The sequence below is a fragment of the Oryx dammah genome, unplaced genomic scaffold (genome assembly GCF_014754425.2).
Source record: "Oryx dammah isolate SB20612 unplaced genomic scaffold, SCBI_Odam_1.1 HiC_scaffold_12, whole genome shotgun sequence".
In the NCBI taxonomy this organism is placed as follows: domain Eukaryota; kingdom Metazoa; phylum Chordata; class Mammalia; order Artiodactyla; family Bovidae; genus Oryx; species Oryx dammah.
Genome location: NW_024070196.1, coordinates 46,117,198 through 46,133,771, shown reverse-complemented (window position 1 = coordinate 46,133,771; position 16,574 = coordinate 46,117,198). Strand labels below are relative to the sequence as shown.

Below are 16,574 nucleotides of genomic sequence, written 5' to 3'. Positions count from 1 at the left end.
CTACTTTGTCTTTTGGTTCCTGAGACAGTGGCTTTGTAATAGGCAGATCTCTTATTGCTGGGCAGCAGTGGCTCTACACGTGGAAATAGTGATATTTCTAAAAATGTTCTCTGTTTACTGAAGTAAAATCATCTTCCTACCCCTTGTTTATTTGCTTACTGCTACCATGAAGTAGCACAAGTTAGGTTTAGCAATGAGTGAAAGTTCCAAATTTGGAATCTTCTGGACCATCAGTCTAGACAGTATACTGTGAACTACCTACCTGAGTCAAACATTACCAGGCAGGTCCATATGGCATGTGAGGTCCTCTGCTTTCCAGTTTTTAGAATAAAGTATATTTGTGCTCTTAAGGAACTAATTTTGTAGCTAGAAAAAGAGCAGAGGAAAGTTAAGGTATTGAAAATCATAATTTTTATCAAATGCTTATTATATGATAGCACTAAGTGCTTAATATGTTATAATGCATTTATTCCCAAGTGCACATGTGTATACAGTGTGACTGTATCAGGCAATGAATTTGAAATGAACCTTTAAGGGATGGTTGGAAAGGGTATTCAAGCTCAGTATGACCTGCCAGTTAAAGGGCTGTCCTCAGGAGAGCCAAGAAGCTTGTTAGAGGCAGTGAATCTATTGTGACACAGAGCTGAAAGCTCACTAGGGGAGAGGAGTCGTCTTGACACAGGAAAGAAGCCACCGGAATGGGGTTGGGAAGGGACAGGGTGACAGAGAATGTTCTTGTATTGCTAAGGATAAACTGAGGAGTGATTGAATGTGAGAGACAGACAGACACAGAGATCCCCTGATACATTGTCAACCAGTCATTCTGAAAAGCAGATTAGATTTTGAGACTACTCAAATTAGCTTACTTGTCAAAGATTGTACTTTCCATGGGCTTCCCAGGTGGTACCTGCTAGTGGTAGAGAATCTGCCTGCTGCTGCAGGAGATGCAAGAGACGTGGGTTTGATCCCTGGGTGGGGAAGGTCCCCGGAGGAGGAAATGGCGCCCTATTCCAGCATTCTTGCCTGGAGAATCCCACGGACAGAGGAGCCTGTTAGGCTGCAGTCCATGGGGCCTCAGAGTCAGACACGACTGAGCACACTTACTTTCCATGTAGTAGGAAATGTCCACTGAAAAGAGTCTCAGACTGTGAACTTTAAAGCCATGCTGGGTTTAACATTTTAGTGTGCTAGGTATGTTATATGCTCGGTTTAATAATTAAAAAACTACATAACCTTGCCATTTTATTCTCTACTCACAGTTTATTCCTGGTCCTAACTCCAGGTCCTTACAAGTTGTGGAATCTTCCTTCACAACTTGGATAAATAATATACCCAAGAGGGAGATGCATTTCTTTTTTAATGGAGTGTATGAATGTATGAATGATTCCATGCCCTGAAAGTATGACTGACTAAATGTAGCTACGTTCATCACCATCTTAAGCCCAAGACTAACAGTCATTGTGGTGAAGAAACGTGTCAACGCCAGATTTTTTGCTCAGTCTGGAGGAAGACTTCAGAATCCACTTCCTGGAACAGTTATTGATGTAGAGGTTACAAGACCAGAATGGTAAGTTCTTTATTAGATGAAGATTGGTTTCTGCTTTGTCTTTTAGCATAACCTCTATGCTTTATTACCTTTTACCATATTTACTTTTTACTTCTTATACTTTATTTCTTATAAATACTAATACTTGTCATTAGTTTTCCCTAATAATGCCTATGATGTATGAACTTAGTGTCTGACATGGTGAGCAGAGGTTTCTGTGCAGTTTCTCTCTGAGGGAAGAGGGTTATCATTTATGACCTTAGTTATACGTACAGAGTTTAAGAACTGCTGCTGTAGATTGCTGTGGCTTTTTTTTTTTTCTTAACATACGTAACCTCATCCATAGATTCTTGTTTTCCAATCAAAATTTTTAGATCCATAATATACTTGGTTATCCACGGGTTAGAAAATTCCATCTAAAGACACAGTTGCAGATGAGAAAAGTGACTTCTGAGTAAACACTGGGGACTCCTAGGTGGCACAGTGGTAGAAGTCTACCTGCCAATGCAAGATACACAAGAGAGATGGGTTTGCTGTCTGGGTCAGGGAGATCCCCTGGAGCAGAAAATGGCAACCCGCTCCAGTATTCTTGCCTAGAAAACTGCATGGTCAGAGGAGCCTGGCAGGCCACAGTCCATGGGGTCACAAAGAGTCAGACATGACTGAGCGACTAAGCACGCATGAGTAAACACTGTGTACCTGTGAGCTGCACTCTGCCATGAGAAAGCCACCTAGAACATTCAGGGGCAAATGGTCATGCTCTCAAAACACAGCAGTTCAACTGCAAAGTCATGAAACTTGGGTCCTCAAGTTTCATTTTGTGGGGGATGGTGTTCAGTGCCCTAAGTCACGTTCCTGATGGCAAGCGATTGGTCAGTCCACGGTAACACCCTCCTCACGAGAGTAAATAGGACAGTTTCTGTTTTTATACATAAATTTGTGGAGCCTTTAAAAAAGGGCAGCTTTAATTAAGGTAAAGTGTCAGCCTAAGGGGCAAAGTTTAAATGTGTAGCACGTCTCCTGCAGGTAAATGAGGCATTACTATACTTAAATTTATGTAGACAAATGATAATACAGATTTTAGATCTACTTAGTCCTGTTAGCTGACAGCATATAGAAATATTTATTTCAAGATTCTTTGTCTTAGATTGTGTCTTTTTCTCAGGCAGGCAATAGTTGTCAGAAGGATTCTAACCTGTTGGGGAAAATCACTGAGGGAGGACAAAATGGCTAAGATAATTGACAGTTTCATTTCCTGTAGGACTCTCTTTAATCATTCAGAATGACCTCACGATGCTTTCTAACATTACTGCTACTCTGACAACCAAAGCTTAGGTATAACATTGACCGGAAGACAACTTTTTAAAACAATTAGAGTAAAATCCAAGTTGGATTTTAAAGTATCAAAAAATTTGATTACTTTTTACTTAATGTTCTTTAAAACTTAATAGCTACTAGTCTACTCAAATATTTGGAGAAGTCTACTTTGAATGATAAGGTGCTTGAGTTGGGAACTAAGGTTTTGATTCTAGTTCTGTTATGATTTCGCTGTTCTTTCGGGCACATCATTTAGTGTTTCTGAAAGCCTCATTTTTCCAGATGACTATAATTTGTTGTAGGTCATTTGTCTCATTTTAAGGGACATAATCAATTTCTTAATATCTTTATCAGGCTGGATTATAGCATCTCTGAATTGATACTTAATTGGTACCTCAAAAAAAAACAAAAAAACAAAAACTGACATCTGTTCCTTTATGTTTGCACTACTTGGTTCTTGATTCTAGACCCTGTTCCCGCTCAGCTGTCTCCCTCGAATGTGGAGTGGAAACAGTGGCCTGTTGTACAACGTGCACTGTCATAATTAGCAGCTGGGTCCAACATTCGTTAATGCCCTTAGGCATCAATGATAGGTATTTAAAATATAAAAAAAGTAGTATCTTAAACCTCTTTCACACATAAGCATTCCCAAATGGTTCATGAATAGCAAGTTCTGAATTCAAGGAAGCACACGTTTGGAAAAGATTAGGTTACATTAGTATACAGGATCTTTCCACTGTAAGAAACTTGAATCATCTTAACTTTAGCTTTAAAAAAGATAAGCCTCATACCCATGTGGTTTTTTTCTTATGTAATTCCAGGTATGATTTTTTTATCGTGAGCCAGGCAGTGAGAAGTGGTAGTGTTTCTCCCACACATTATAATGTCATCTATGACAGCAGTGGCCTGAAGCCAGACCACATACAGAGGTTAACTTACAAGCTGTGTCACGTCTATTACAACTGGCCAGTAAGTATTTTTTATTAATTCATATTTATCCACATCAGTGAGATTCACTTTTCAAAATGTAATTGCTGTGTTTTCAAAGGCTTTTACTGTTAATACTGAGATTTGTAATTTAGAGAAGTTACTTTTAAAGTAATAGAACCTTTTCTTTTTTCTTTCACTAAAGGGTGTCATTCGTGTTCCTGCTCCCTGCCAGTATGCCCACAAACTGGCTTTCCTTGTTGGCCAGAGTATTCATAAAGAACCAAATCTGTCACTGTCAAATCGTCTTTACTACCTCTAACCTACAGAAGACAACAAGATGTGACTGCGTTTTTCTTCTTGAAATTATATCTTCGGGATTTTTTTTTTAAGCTCTTATTTTTTTAACTGTTATCTTTCTAGATGAAACTTGGGAAGGAAACTAGGAAATCTAGGGTCATTTCTAACTTTGCTATTAATTGACTTATTTTATAGGTAAAAATTAGGATTTACTCTTTTATCTTGTTCTCATAAATGTGAGGAATTTTGTTTTGAAAAAGTGTAGAGAAGATGCTTTGTACTATAAGCAGAATCTCTTAAACTATTTGAAAAGTAGGGATTTACTTGAAAATGTTCTCAGGAGTGAGCAAGTCCTACTTGTAAAGCTACAGTGGCCTTGTTTTTGAAATACTTAGTTTGAATTTAAAGGAGAGAAAAGGAATAAAGTGGAGGGCTCACTACAATCATAAGGTAGGATTTTACTTGAGTATCTAATGATCTCATTTTACAGGAAAAGCTGCCATTAAATAACCTATACAAGGTATAGGAAAAGTGTGAGAGTATAGAGAAGTATGCTTATTTTTTATTTCATTTTGGGGGCTAGGTATTATGGGGGTTAAAAAAGATAGTTGAAAATTCTAAATTTCTGTCCAAAGAAACATTTTAATACTGTTTAATAAAAGAGACCAGTAGTCTATATTAACATTACTATTTTTTTTTTTTGCAACTGGGACATAATTCCATTTGTTATAAAATAAAATTATGATTGTCATCTTATTTGAATAACTGGAGTTTTTATTTTTACTGAAAGCATATGCATTTTCTTTCTATGTATTATATATTTAAACTGCTGAAGAATACACTCAAAGGATATGATTCCATTTATTAAAGCTCATTAGTGTCACTTAATGAATCTGAAACTGAAAACTCAGTTTCAGAGTAAAACTCTGTCAGGAAATGCTGTAACCTCAAACTTAACAATGTAAGACCAGAAACCCATAACTGGAAAGAAACTGCAGACTAAGAAGTCTGTGTATTGTGAAGTTGATAATTGTAATTATTCACATCTGTATATGTATAGGAATTTTCAAGGAATTTTGCAAAGAGCAGGCTTGAAGTTAATGAGTAATTATATGCCATGAGAACACCTTTAAACATTGGTTACAAGTGTAATGAGTGTAAATGTTAGTGGTCATACACAGGCCATAGAAACCATGATTAAACTAATGCCATTCAGTAAAGTTGCTTGTCTTAGCATTTTTGTACTTGTTATCAAATAATTACATTTTGGATTTAGCCTTACATATTGTGAATGAAAACCATTTTATTTTCCTTTTAGTCTTTTGACCCAATAACTGTTGTTAACATTGTTCTTGGCTATTAGCAAAGGTTCCTTAACCTATTTGGTTTCTAAACGTTAGAAGAAACACAGGAGATTGTGAAGTTTCAGAAGAATGCTAAAGACAATAAAATCAATGAAAGTTGCTAAACAGTGTCACAGTATTAAGGAATATAAGTAAGTCTAGTTATACAACTGTAAAAGACTTAATTTGAGGCATTTTTTTACGTATGGATTTTTATGACTAATCAGTAACTTAAGTCATTAAAGTCTCATACTTGGCAGGTTTTAAACTGTCCTTTAAAGTTAAAAGCTTTGTAATATCTTTAAAAACCATGAAAAATCAGTCAGTTCAGTTCAGTCACTCAGTCGTGTCCGACTCTTTGCGACCCCATGAATCGCCACACACCAGGCCTCCCTGTCCATCACCAACTCCCGGAGTTCACTCAGACTCACGTCCGTCGAGTCAGTGATGCTATCCAGCCATGTTATCCTCTGTCGTCCCCTTCTCCTCCTGCCCCTAATCCCTCCCAGCATCAGAGTCTTTTCCAATGAGTCAACTCTTAGCATGAGGTGGCCAAAGTACTGACTGGAGCTTCAGCTTTAGCATCGTTCCTTCCAAAGAAATCCCAGGGCTGATCTCCTTCAGAATGGACTGGTTGGATCTTCTTGCAGTCCAAGGGACCTTCAAGAGTCTTCTCCAGCACCACAGTTCAAAAGCATCAATTCTTTGGTGCTCAGCCTTCTTCACAGTCCAACTCTCACATCCATACATGACCACAGGAAAAACCATAGCCTTGACCAAATGGACCTTAGTCAGCAAAGTAATGTCTCTGCTTGTGAATATGCTATCTAGGTTGGTCATAACTTTTCTTCCAAGGAGTAAGTGTCTTTTAATTTCATGGCTGCAGTCACCATCTGCAGTGATTTTGGGGGCCCCCAAAATAAAGTCTGACACTGTTTCTACTGTTTCCCCATCTATTGCCCATGAAGTGATGGGACCAGATGCCATGATCTTCATTTTCTGAATGTTGAGCTTTAAGCCAACTTTTTCGCTCTCCTCTTTCACTTTCATCAAGAGGCTTTTTAGCTCCTTAATTTCAGAAAAGTTGCAGTATTCAGAAGACCTTCACTTTCTTATAAAGACTGTTTTTTGCAAGAGACCAAAAACGTCTCAGTTTAAGCCAAAAAGAGTATTGATTGGCTTTCCTAGTCATCCTACACAGTGGTTCCCAAATGGAATGTTAAACATGACCTCGTTGCCTTTGTAATAACACAGGCTACTGGGCTCCAGACCAGACCTAGGAGTCAGAACTTGTAGCGGGGAGACTGGGTGAACTTTCAGATGCATCTCAGATTGTTTGGGGATTTTGGTAAATACCAGTTGAGAAGGTATGTATGGAACCTAGTTGGTGAAATGATATTACGGATCTGTCTCTTGCTGTGCTTTTTCTGGGTTCTAATCAGATGGAGTTACAAAGATGGTTACAAAGTCTAGATCTATGTCTCAGCCTCACTGCAATGAAAGGAACATCTCTTCCACAATAGTTGTAGCAAAACTCTGGCTGTTTACACATCCTTGAGTCCCTTGAACACACTACCCTGATAGACTTGGAGTTGTTACGTTAGATGAGGTTCATACTGAAGTGGGTAGAGGAATGGTTCCTCAAAGGAAAATTCGGGTGCTACAGCGAGGAGACAGAGTGGACAAATGAACACAGTGGATGCTACCGGGTGTCTACTCTGCTTTTTCAGCGGCAGGTTGGCTTGTGATGGAAATAGCAGTTGCTCTGGTCCCTTGAAGGACAAGTACAGCCAAGCACCTATAAGGGAATTGACTGCAGCACTTCCAAAGGATAAAACCCAAAACTCTGAAATGCAGGTTTTTTCCTTAAAAGAGAAACATGCACACCTGAGTTCTACTAAAAGCTTTAGCAGTGTCTTGTCTGATCCATTAAACATGGTAGTTCCTTTGGTTACCAGGCATTTTGGGGGGTGCTTCAGAAGTGCATAATAATAGGTAATCTGCCTGTTTTTTTCTGAGTACATGGGTTTATTCCCTCAAAACTCCAAAAATTTTGCCCCTGATTGAAGCTCTGTTTCACATGGTATTCCCTAGAGCTCATAGAAATCTTGTCTGTATTCTGAAATTTCTGTTGGTAAATACTGTTTCTGTTCTCTATGGGTCAAATAGTCTGTTTTCAACATCAGTTTCTGAAATTTGTATGTTTTTAAGGTTTAATTCATTTATGACTGTGATACTGTCATTCAGATACAATATTTCAAGGGCTGGATTTAGTCTTGTTTGCATTCATCATTCCAGCCCAGTTAAATCATTTTAAAGGTCAGGTGAGAAATAGAGAAATTCCAAATTCTTCAAATTATCAAGTCAGTGGTAAGTCCACGTGCTCTGCAAGATGGCTCTTGGCTGCATTGCTTCTGCTGCGGTTTACATTTCCCTGCCCAGCACCCTGTCCTGCCATCAGAAGTCCGGTGGGAACTCCAGACCTCCGCCTGTGAGACCTCCCATCCTTCCCCTGACTCCACAGTCAGGGCCTCCCCATGTACCTGACTGAGAACCATTAGGATGAATGGCATGCACCTCATCCCTGAGGTTTTACCAGTCTTAAAGGAGCTCCTTGCTGTGGCTGCTGCTGCTGCTGCTAAGTCACTTCAGTCATGTCCGACTCTGTGTGACCCCACAGATGGCAGCCCACCGGGCTCCCCCATCCCTGGGATTCTCCAGGCAAGAACACTGGAGTGGGTTGCCATTTCCTTCTCCAATGCATGAAAGTGAAAAGTGAAAGGGAAGTTGCTCAGTAGTGTCCGACTCTTCTCGACCTCTGCAGCCTACCAGACTCCTCCATCCATGGGATTTTCCAGGCAAGAGTACTGGAGTGGGTTGCCATTGCCTTCTCTGAAAGGAGCTCCTTAAGTTGGATTTTCTGACACCCTCCCAGGCACACTCAGAGCTTTTCATTGTGTCTTCTGGGACTGATGGACGGTCATGTGTCAGCAGTCCCTCACCTGAGAAATTTCTCTGCTTTCACACACCTAGCCCTTCCCCAGGACAGACACTACTGCCTTTGAATAACACTGTCTCACCTCTTGAGTCTACAGGTGGGGTTGGTGTTTCTTAGCCCTCAGTCTTAGTTTTCAGATCCCTCCCCACTGCAAACACACTCAGCTTTGAATGTCTTTTCATCAGGTATATCCACTCCCTCCTCCCTCTCGTCCTGTAATATCACCTGGGCTCAGACAACTCAGTTTTAGTCCCTGGCTTGCCCACATTTTCCAATGGTACTTTCTTCTGAATCCTGGTTAAAACATCAGTTAAATCTAACCATTTGTCTACTTGCCCATTCTCATACAGATGAATGTGGCTGGAGACAGACACCATTATTTTAGTGCCGCTCCATATCCTCCAAGTCTAGCTCATTTTTTTCCTGGATCTCAGATGTCTTTTATACTTTCTCCCCTTCGTGTCAACCTCCAGCACCAAGTGAACCCTCACCCTAAAGATAACCCTGGTTTTTAGTGCACTGAAAACTCGAGCAGTCATGAGAGCCTCACATCACCCCAGCAACCTATAGCCAGCCGCATCTCAGTACTGGGGAGCTCTCTGCTTCAGGCTGAAGCTAAAGCCACCCACTTGAGCATAATATTTCTATTCAAGGACACTGCTCTCAAGTCACATCTCCTTGTTCTGCATCACTTTTCCTTATTCATGCCTAGAAGCCTGAAAAACTGGTATTGTTTTTTTCATCCTCCTCCCCCCAAAGAAGCTGTCTTGGGCCCTCTGTCCTCAGTAGCTCATTTCTCTTTTCCCCTTTAAAGCAAAAGTCTGCTATTGCCTTCAATGCCCTTCCTCCCCATCCTCTCTCAATCCAGTACTCTTGTCAAGATCCTCCATGATTTCCATGTTGCTTATTGGTTAATTCCTGGCCCTCATCAGGAAACCTACTGGCATATCTGACACTCATGTCCCTTCTCCTTGAAACACTGCCTGGCTTCTGGGATCCCATACCCTGTTGGTTCCTTGCAGCTGACTGTTCCTTCTCAGTCTCTTGCTGGTTCTTCCTGGTCTCCCTGACTTTAAAATGTTGCAGTGCCTCCAGGCTTAAAAGTAGGATCTCTGAGAACTAAGAAAAGAGTTTGTTTCTACTTTTCCTTCATGTGGTAATCCCATTCAGTTTGCTAACTCATTTCTGTGAAAATGCTTCCGACTTACATCTCCAGCCCTGTCTCCTACGATCAACTGTCTCCAAGTGAGTAATACAGTGGTTCTCAGATTCTTTGGTCTTGGAACTGTCTTACCCTCTTAAATCGCTGAGGACCTGGAGGGTTTTTATGTGGATTATATTTATTGATAATAGTGCATTAGAAACTATATTTTGTAAACAATGTGGAAACCCACATTCCATTCACTGTTAGAATGATGATGTCATCATGTCATGAAGTTATGGGAAATACTTTATAAGAGAATAAGAATGAAAAAGGCAAATCACCTCTTAAAGTGTTACTTTAAAATTAGATTCTGTTGACCCCAGCTCTGGTGCTAGTCCAGCCGAGACACTGCCTTGTTAGGGTTCACACAGCCAGAAATGAAATTGACATTGAGATCAGTGCAGCACAAGCTTTATTTAACGGCCAAAGAATCGAGAAGAGAGAACTTAAGTTCACAAATAAATTTTCACCCACCTGGCAAGAGAGATTTGATGTTAAAGAGTAAAGAACATAGAGAGGAGCGAGGCTGATGGTAGGGAGGCATTTGCATTGTTCTTCTAGGGAATGGGATGGGGTTTCCCCCAAATAGGTTGCTACCTTTTTCTGTCCTTTTTTGGTCTGCAACTTCCAATCATGGCTGCGGTCATTTAGTAGCTGATGTAGTAAAATCACTGTAGATGAGACTCTAGGGGTGAGCTGAAGGTCAGCTTCATTGACATCTTGGTTCCAGCTGGTTCTGTGTTTTGTTTTTATATCACTTCTTTTTTTTGTCTCTGGATCCTGTGACTTAAAGAGAGATGTTAGTTCCTGTTCAAGGGAGGGGTTGATGGGTTTTGAGCAAGGATCTGTTGTCAGCTCTGGTAACAGTGGTAGTAAGATAGTTTTGACCAAAGAACCCTGATAGAGTCATAGGGAGCCACAGGGGTCCCCAGAGTACACTTTGAGAACCTTTGGTTGAATAATTTAACATACGTGGAACTGAACTGTGATTTCCTTCAGACCTGCTCCAGTTCAGTTAATTGGAATTCCATTTTTCCATATGGTTCAGAACAAAACCATTGGCCTCCTCCTTGAGTCTTCTCATGTCACAATTTGGGTTCCTCAGTAAATCCTATAGGCTCTGCCTTCAAAATATGAATATTGAAGCCACTGTTCCTATCCTCTGTTTCAACCACTATCTCTGAATTACTAGAGTAGCTTCCTAAACTGGTCTTTGTGCAACAAAGTGATGAAGTCAAACATTTGCCCAAATCTTGCAAATGACTATCTCAGGGAATAGCATTGTGTTATCTTGCTCCTCATAGACTGCCCGGGTGCCCTCATCCTGCCTGAGGACCTTTGCTGGTGCTCCAAACCCAGATTTCCACATGTTCCTTGAGGTCAGCTAAGATGTCACCAGCAGAGGGACCACCTTCTAAATTTTTTTGCATCTCACAAGCCTAGAGACATACCTTTCTTGTTCTCTCCAGCTTTGCTGGTATCAGTAGCATATTATTGTTGTGCTTTTTTTATTCTGTTCCCCCACTAGAGTGCAAATGATTATTGGAATCCCGGAGGGCAGTCATCACTGTCTTGTCCACTGTGGTCTCTCCAGCATCTTTATCAGTGTCTGACACATAACAGGTTCTCAAATATTTATTGAAAGGATAAATCACTAATATAAACCTTAACTTGGGCTTCCGTGGTGCCCCAGTGGTAAAGAATTTGCCTGCCAATGCAGGAGACGGAGTCAGTCCCTAGGTCCAGAAGATCCCCTGGAGAAGGAAATGGCAACCCACTCCAGTATTCTTGCCTGGGAAATCCCACAGACAGAGGAGCCTGGCAGGCTACAGTCCATAGGGTCACAAAAGAGTTAGACACGACTTAATGACTAAACAACTCAGTCAACCAGTCCCTGTATTTATGCATATGAATATCAAAGGACCGCTCTCTGCAGTCATTTTCGGCCCAAGCTGTATGTTCTGGTCATCAGAGGGCTTTGAAAACTAATGGTAGTCCCCCATCTAGTTATCTTGGCTTGGGACCTGGACATAGGGACACTCAGAAATCTTAGCAACAGCTGGAATAAAATTGTACAAGGCAGAAAAGTGGAATCATCTATGTGGGCAACAATGAACCAGGCTCCCTAGAAACCTAGATCCTGAGTCCCAGCCTCTGGGCACACCTCAGCACTAGATGTTCTGCCATCCTTCATGGGTACCTAGAAAAGAAGGCCCTGCCCAGTTCATCCTTGCCCATGCTCCCCACCCACCTGACCTAAGTCCAGTGCAGGGGTTGATTGAGTGTGACTTGAAGGAACCCTTTAGAGGGGGGCCATATGGCCTTAGCTGTGGTGTGGCAGGGCTGCCTCAGCACAGGCAGGCACTTGGCTCCTGGCCCCAGTGATCAGAGATTGCACTGCCCAGGAACCCGCCAGGCCATAAAGGGTTGTTGTTTGCCACAAGACACCTGATATAGGAATTTGCATGCTTTCACCCTATTAGAGGCCAGCCTCTTCCCATCTAACCTCAGGGGCCTGTGAGGTTGGGGCATGGGGCAGTATATATACTTCTGTTCTAGATAACACAAGATTCTTCAGGCACTCTAATCCTGTTCCCTCTTATCTAATTTATATGCCATTGTTTTAAATCAACTTCATTGTAATTTACATGTAAGTGAGTGTCACTTGCTGAGTTTTGACAAATTTATACTCTCCAGTATCTCTGCCACTGTCAAGATTTAGAAAACTGTCTGTTCCCTCTCACAGAAAGTTCCTTCTTGCTTCTTTGCAAACAGTCTTTCCCACCTTGACCCCAAGCAACAATGATCTGCCTTTGACCTACTCTAGAATTTCATGTAAGTGGACTCATATAGTATGTACTCCTTTGTATCTGGCTTCTTTTGCTCAGAGTGCTTCAATAATTAATCCATTTTATTGCCCAACTGATTTGTTTGTTAAGCAGTATTCCATTGTATGATTATATTTCACATTGTCTATTCACCATTGACAGATGGATATTTTGGATGTTTCTTATTTAGGGCTATTTTAAATTCTAAAAAAAAATTCTGTTCAAGCCTCTGTGTGGAAATAGTTTTTACTTATTTTGGGTAAGTACATAGGAGTAGAATTGCTAGATTTACATGCCAAGTGTGTGATTTTATAAGAAGTTGGCAAATGATTTTACCCTATTCTGTTCTCTCCTCCAGTGCCTAAGAATTCCAGTTGCTCCACATCCTCACCTACTTTTGATGATGTCAGCCTTTTCATTCTAGTGGGTGTGTAATGTTATCTCGTTTGTATTATTAATTGCATTTCTTTCCTGGCTAATGATATTGAGCATTTTTGTGTGTGCACATTAGCCATTCTTACAGCTTCTATGAAGTATCTGTTCAAATCATTTGCATATATCTTTTAAATTGGTTGGCCTTATTGAATTGTAAATTTGCTTTAGGTATTCTGGATAAAAATCTTTTGTCATATTCATATGTGCACTATGAATGTTTCCCCTCAGTTTCTGGCTTTCTGTTTTGCTTTCTTAAGTATCAAAGAGAATATGTCTTTAAATTTGATGAAATCCAATTATCAGGGTTTCTTTTCTCTTATACTTTGTGCTTATTGTGTCCTATACATCTTCCCAACCAAATTTCTATTGTGTTTTCTTCTAGAAGTTTTATAGTTTTAACTTTATTTAATTCTATATTTTGAGTTACATTTTTTGTATCATGTAAGATAAGGGTCACTTTTCTCCCTTATTAATCCCCCTTCTTTCTGCAGAATTTTCTGGAAGAGACCATATTTCCCCCATTAAATTGTCCTGGCACCTTTGTTGAAAATGAACTTACTATATATTATGCATTTATGTGTTCCACTGATTTATATGTCTATATTTTACACAAAACAACACTGTTTTGATTACTGTTCAGTTCAGTTCAGTTGCTCAGTCGTGTCTGACTCTTTGTGACCCCATGAATCGCAGCATCCCAGGCCTCCCTGTCCATCACCAACTCCCGGAGTTCACTCAAACTCATGTCCATGAGTCGGTGATGCCATCCAGCCATCTCATCCTCTCTCGTCCCCTTCTCCTCCTGCCCCCAATCCCTCCCAGCATCAGGGTCTTTTCCATTGAGTCAACTCTTCGCATGAGGTGGTCAAAGTATTGGAGTTTCAGCTTTACCATTAGTCCTTCCAATGAACACCCAGGACTGATCTCCTTTAGAATGGACTGGTTGGATCTCCTTGCAGTCCAAGGGACTCTCAAGAGTCTTTTCCAACACCACAGTTTAAAAGCATCAATTCTTCTGTGCTCTAGCATTATCATAAGTCTCAAAATTAGGCAGTGTCACCCTTTTAACTTTGTTCATCTTTTTCAAAATGGTTTTGACTATCTTCAGTCATTTGCATTTCTGTATAACTTTTTAATCAGTGTATCAGTTTCTAGAATAAGCCTGCTGGAACCTTGACCAGTATTTCACAGAATCAGTAGATCTACTTGGAGAGAAATTGGCAGTTTAACAATACTGACTCTTCCAAACCATAAACATATTCTATATCTGTGTTTAGGAGTTTTTTCGTAGTCTCTCAGCAGTGTTTTACAGTTTTAGTATACAAGTCCTGTTTGTGTGCTGTGCTGTCGTTTCAGTCATGTCTGACTTCTTGCCATTCTATGGCCTGGGCCCCACCAGGCTCCTCTATCCAGGGGATTTTCCAGGCAACAATGCTGGAGCAGGTTGCCATGCCCTCCTCCAGGGGATCTTTCTAATGCAGGGATTGAACCCTTGTCTCTTATTTCTCCTGCATTGGCAGGCAGGTTCTTTCCCACTAGCACCACCTGGAAAGCCAAGTCTTATGTGTATTTTGTTAAATTTGCTCCTAAAAATTCCATGTTGTGGTGCTACACAACTAATTCTGTTATTTTATTTCACATATCTATATTTTAATTTCTGTCTAATTGGTCCCTGTTGGGGAAATTTATAGGAAATATGCAGCTTATTGTTGTTTAGTTGCTAAGTCGTGTCCAATCCTTTGCAACACCATGGAGTGCAACACGCCAGGCTTCCCTGTCCTCCACTATCTCCCAGAGTTTGTTCAGGGTCATGTCCATTGAGTCAGTGATACTAACCGTTTGATCCTCTGCTGCCCTTTTCTCTTACAAAACTACAATTGATTTTTGTATGTTGACCTTGTACCCTGTCATCTTGCCAGATTCACTTTATTAGTACTCATGGCCTTTTGTAGATCCCTGAACATTTTCTGCATGAACAATCGTGTCATCTGCAAATAAAGACCGTTTCACCTCTCTCTTAAGAGCATGTAACTTTCTTCTCCTTTTCTTTCCTTATTGTTCTGGCTAGGAGCTCCAGTGCAGCGTTGTAGTCAGTGTAGTCAAACAGATATCCTTGCATTGTTTTTGACAGGAAGGGGGAGTGGGCAGTCTTTCACCATTACATATGTTATGTTGGCTGTTAACTTGATCAAGCTAAGGTAAATTCCTTTCTTTCCCTAGTTTCCTGAACGGGTGTTGATTTCTTCCACTGCTTTCCTCACATCTATTGCAATGACTAAGTAGCTTTTCTCTTTTGTTCTGTTAATACAGTGAAACATATAGATTTTTCTTCAGCATGTGCAACCAGCCTTCATTCCTGGGATGAACCCCAGTTGAGTATATCATCTTTTAATATATTGTTGAATTCAATCTGCTAATCTTTTGTTAAGGAATTTTTAAAATTTATATTCATGATGCTATTGGTCTGTAGTTTTATTACAGTGTCTTTGTCTAATTTTGGTAATAGGATAATTCTGGCCTTGTGAGTGTGGGCATTTTTCTTTCTTCTCTCTTCTCTGGAAGAAGCTGTATACAATTTGCCTTGTGTATTCCTTAAATGTTTGGTAGTATTCATCAAAGCTGAGTCCAGCTCAGGATCACTTTCGGTTTGCCTACATTTTCATATTTTAGGAAACTTGTAAATGTGTTCAAAAGATTTAATCCTGGCTCTACTTTTACTTTTTTTTTTTAAACGAATTGTTATTGATTTCTTTTTATTGTGGTAAAATATTTAGAACAACGTTTACCATTTCAATCACTTTTAAGTGTATAGTTTATAGTTGCATTAAAGACATTCACACTGTTGTATAGACTTTAATTTCTATATACTGGTATTTCTCAGACTGGAAAATTTTTTAAGACATTCCATTTAATCTAGCATGTTAGCTTGTTTTTAAACATTAACTTTCCAGAAACTTCATACCCTTTGACCAACACCTTCCCATTTCCCCCCCTCTCAGCCCCTGGCAGCCACCATCCTACTTTCTGCTTCTAAGTGTTTAACTGTTTTAGGTTCCACGTGTAAGCAAGATCACTCAGTATTTCTCTGTCATCAATTAGTCCAACATAACCTTTTCTGTTAATGCAGTAGGTGAAAACATAATTTGATGTGAATGGCATTATGATAACAGTTATAATTTTACATATTCATACATAGTTTCATAAAGTTATGAATTTGAATTGTATTTTCATCTTGCATGTTGTTAGTGAGAATAAATCCTATTATTTGGAGGATTTTAAAACAAGGTTTTTAGGAAAAGGCTTGAAAAGTAGTATTTTATTGTATTTAGTTGGTGTAGCTCTTGATTCAGATCATGTGAATTCTAGAGTTGCCAAAGGGAGATGTTATGAACATGGTTTGAACTCACTCTCCACGTCTTTGCTGCTCATGAGTATTTCACGAGAGTATGCCTCAGCGCTAATTACATTTTGTTTGCCACTGAGTGGACTGTCACCAATAATGCGAGGGTGACAGCATTTTGTAAATAACTCCCCACACATAGGTCAGAATTACTTTAGAAAAACAGTAGTGCCTAAAAGGTAATGTTATAGAGTTTTTCTTGTACATACAGGAGAAAAGAATTCAGTTATGCTGCTATTATTTTAAAAAGTGTTTAAAACAAACATACAGAATAAA

At 39.9% G+C, this 16,574-nt stretch overlaps 1 protein-coding gene across 1 annotated transcript in view; it reads left to right on the top strand.

Annotated features, from left to right (window-relative positions):
• The window catches only part of PIWIL1 (piwi like RNA-mediated gene silencing 1), a 36,163-nt gene extending 31,276 nt beyond the window's left edge, over nt 1-4,887 (top strand). The window contains exons 18-20 of the mRNA XM_040251597.1: nt 1,442-1,567; nt 3,685-3,832; nt 3,996-4,887. Coding sequence (XP_040107531.1) covers nt 1,442-1,567; nt 3,685-3,832; nt 3,996-4,112 — 391 coding nt within the window. The 3' untranslated portion in view covers nt 4,113-4,887. The remainder of the gene's footprint in view (nt 1-1,441; nt 1,568-3,684; nt 3,833-3,995) is intronic.
• Nucleotides 4,888-16,574: the final 11,687 nt, after the last annotated feature.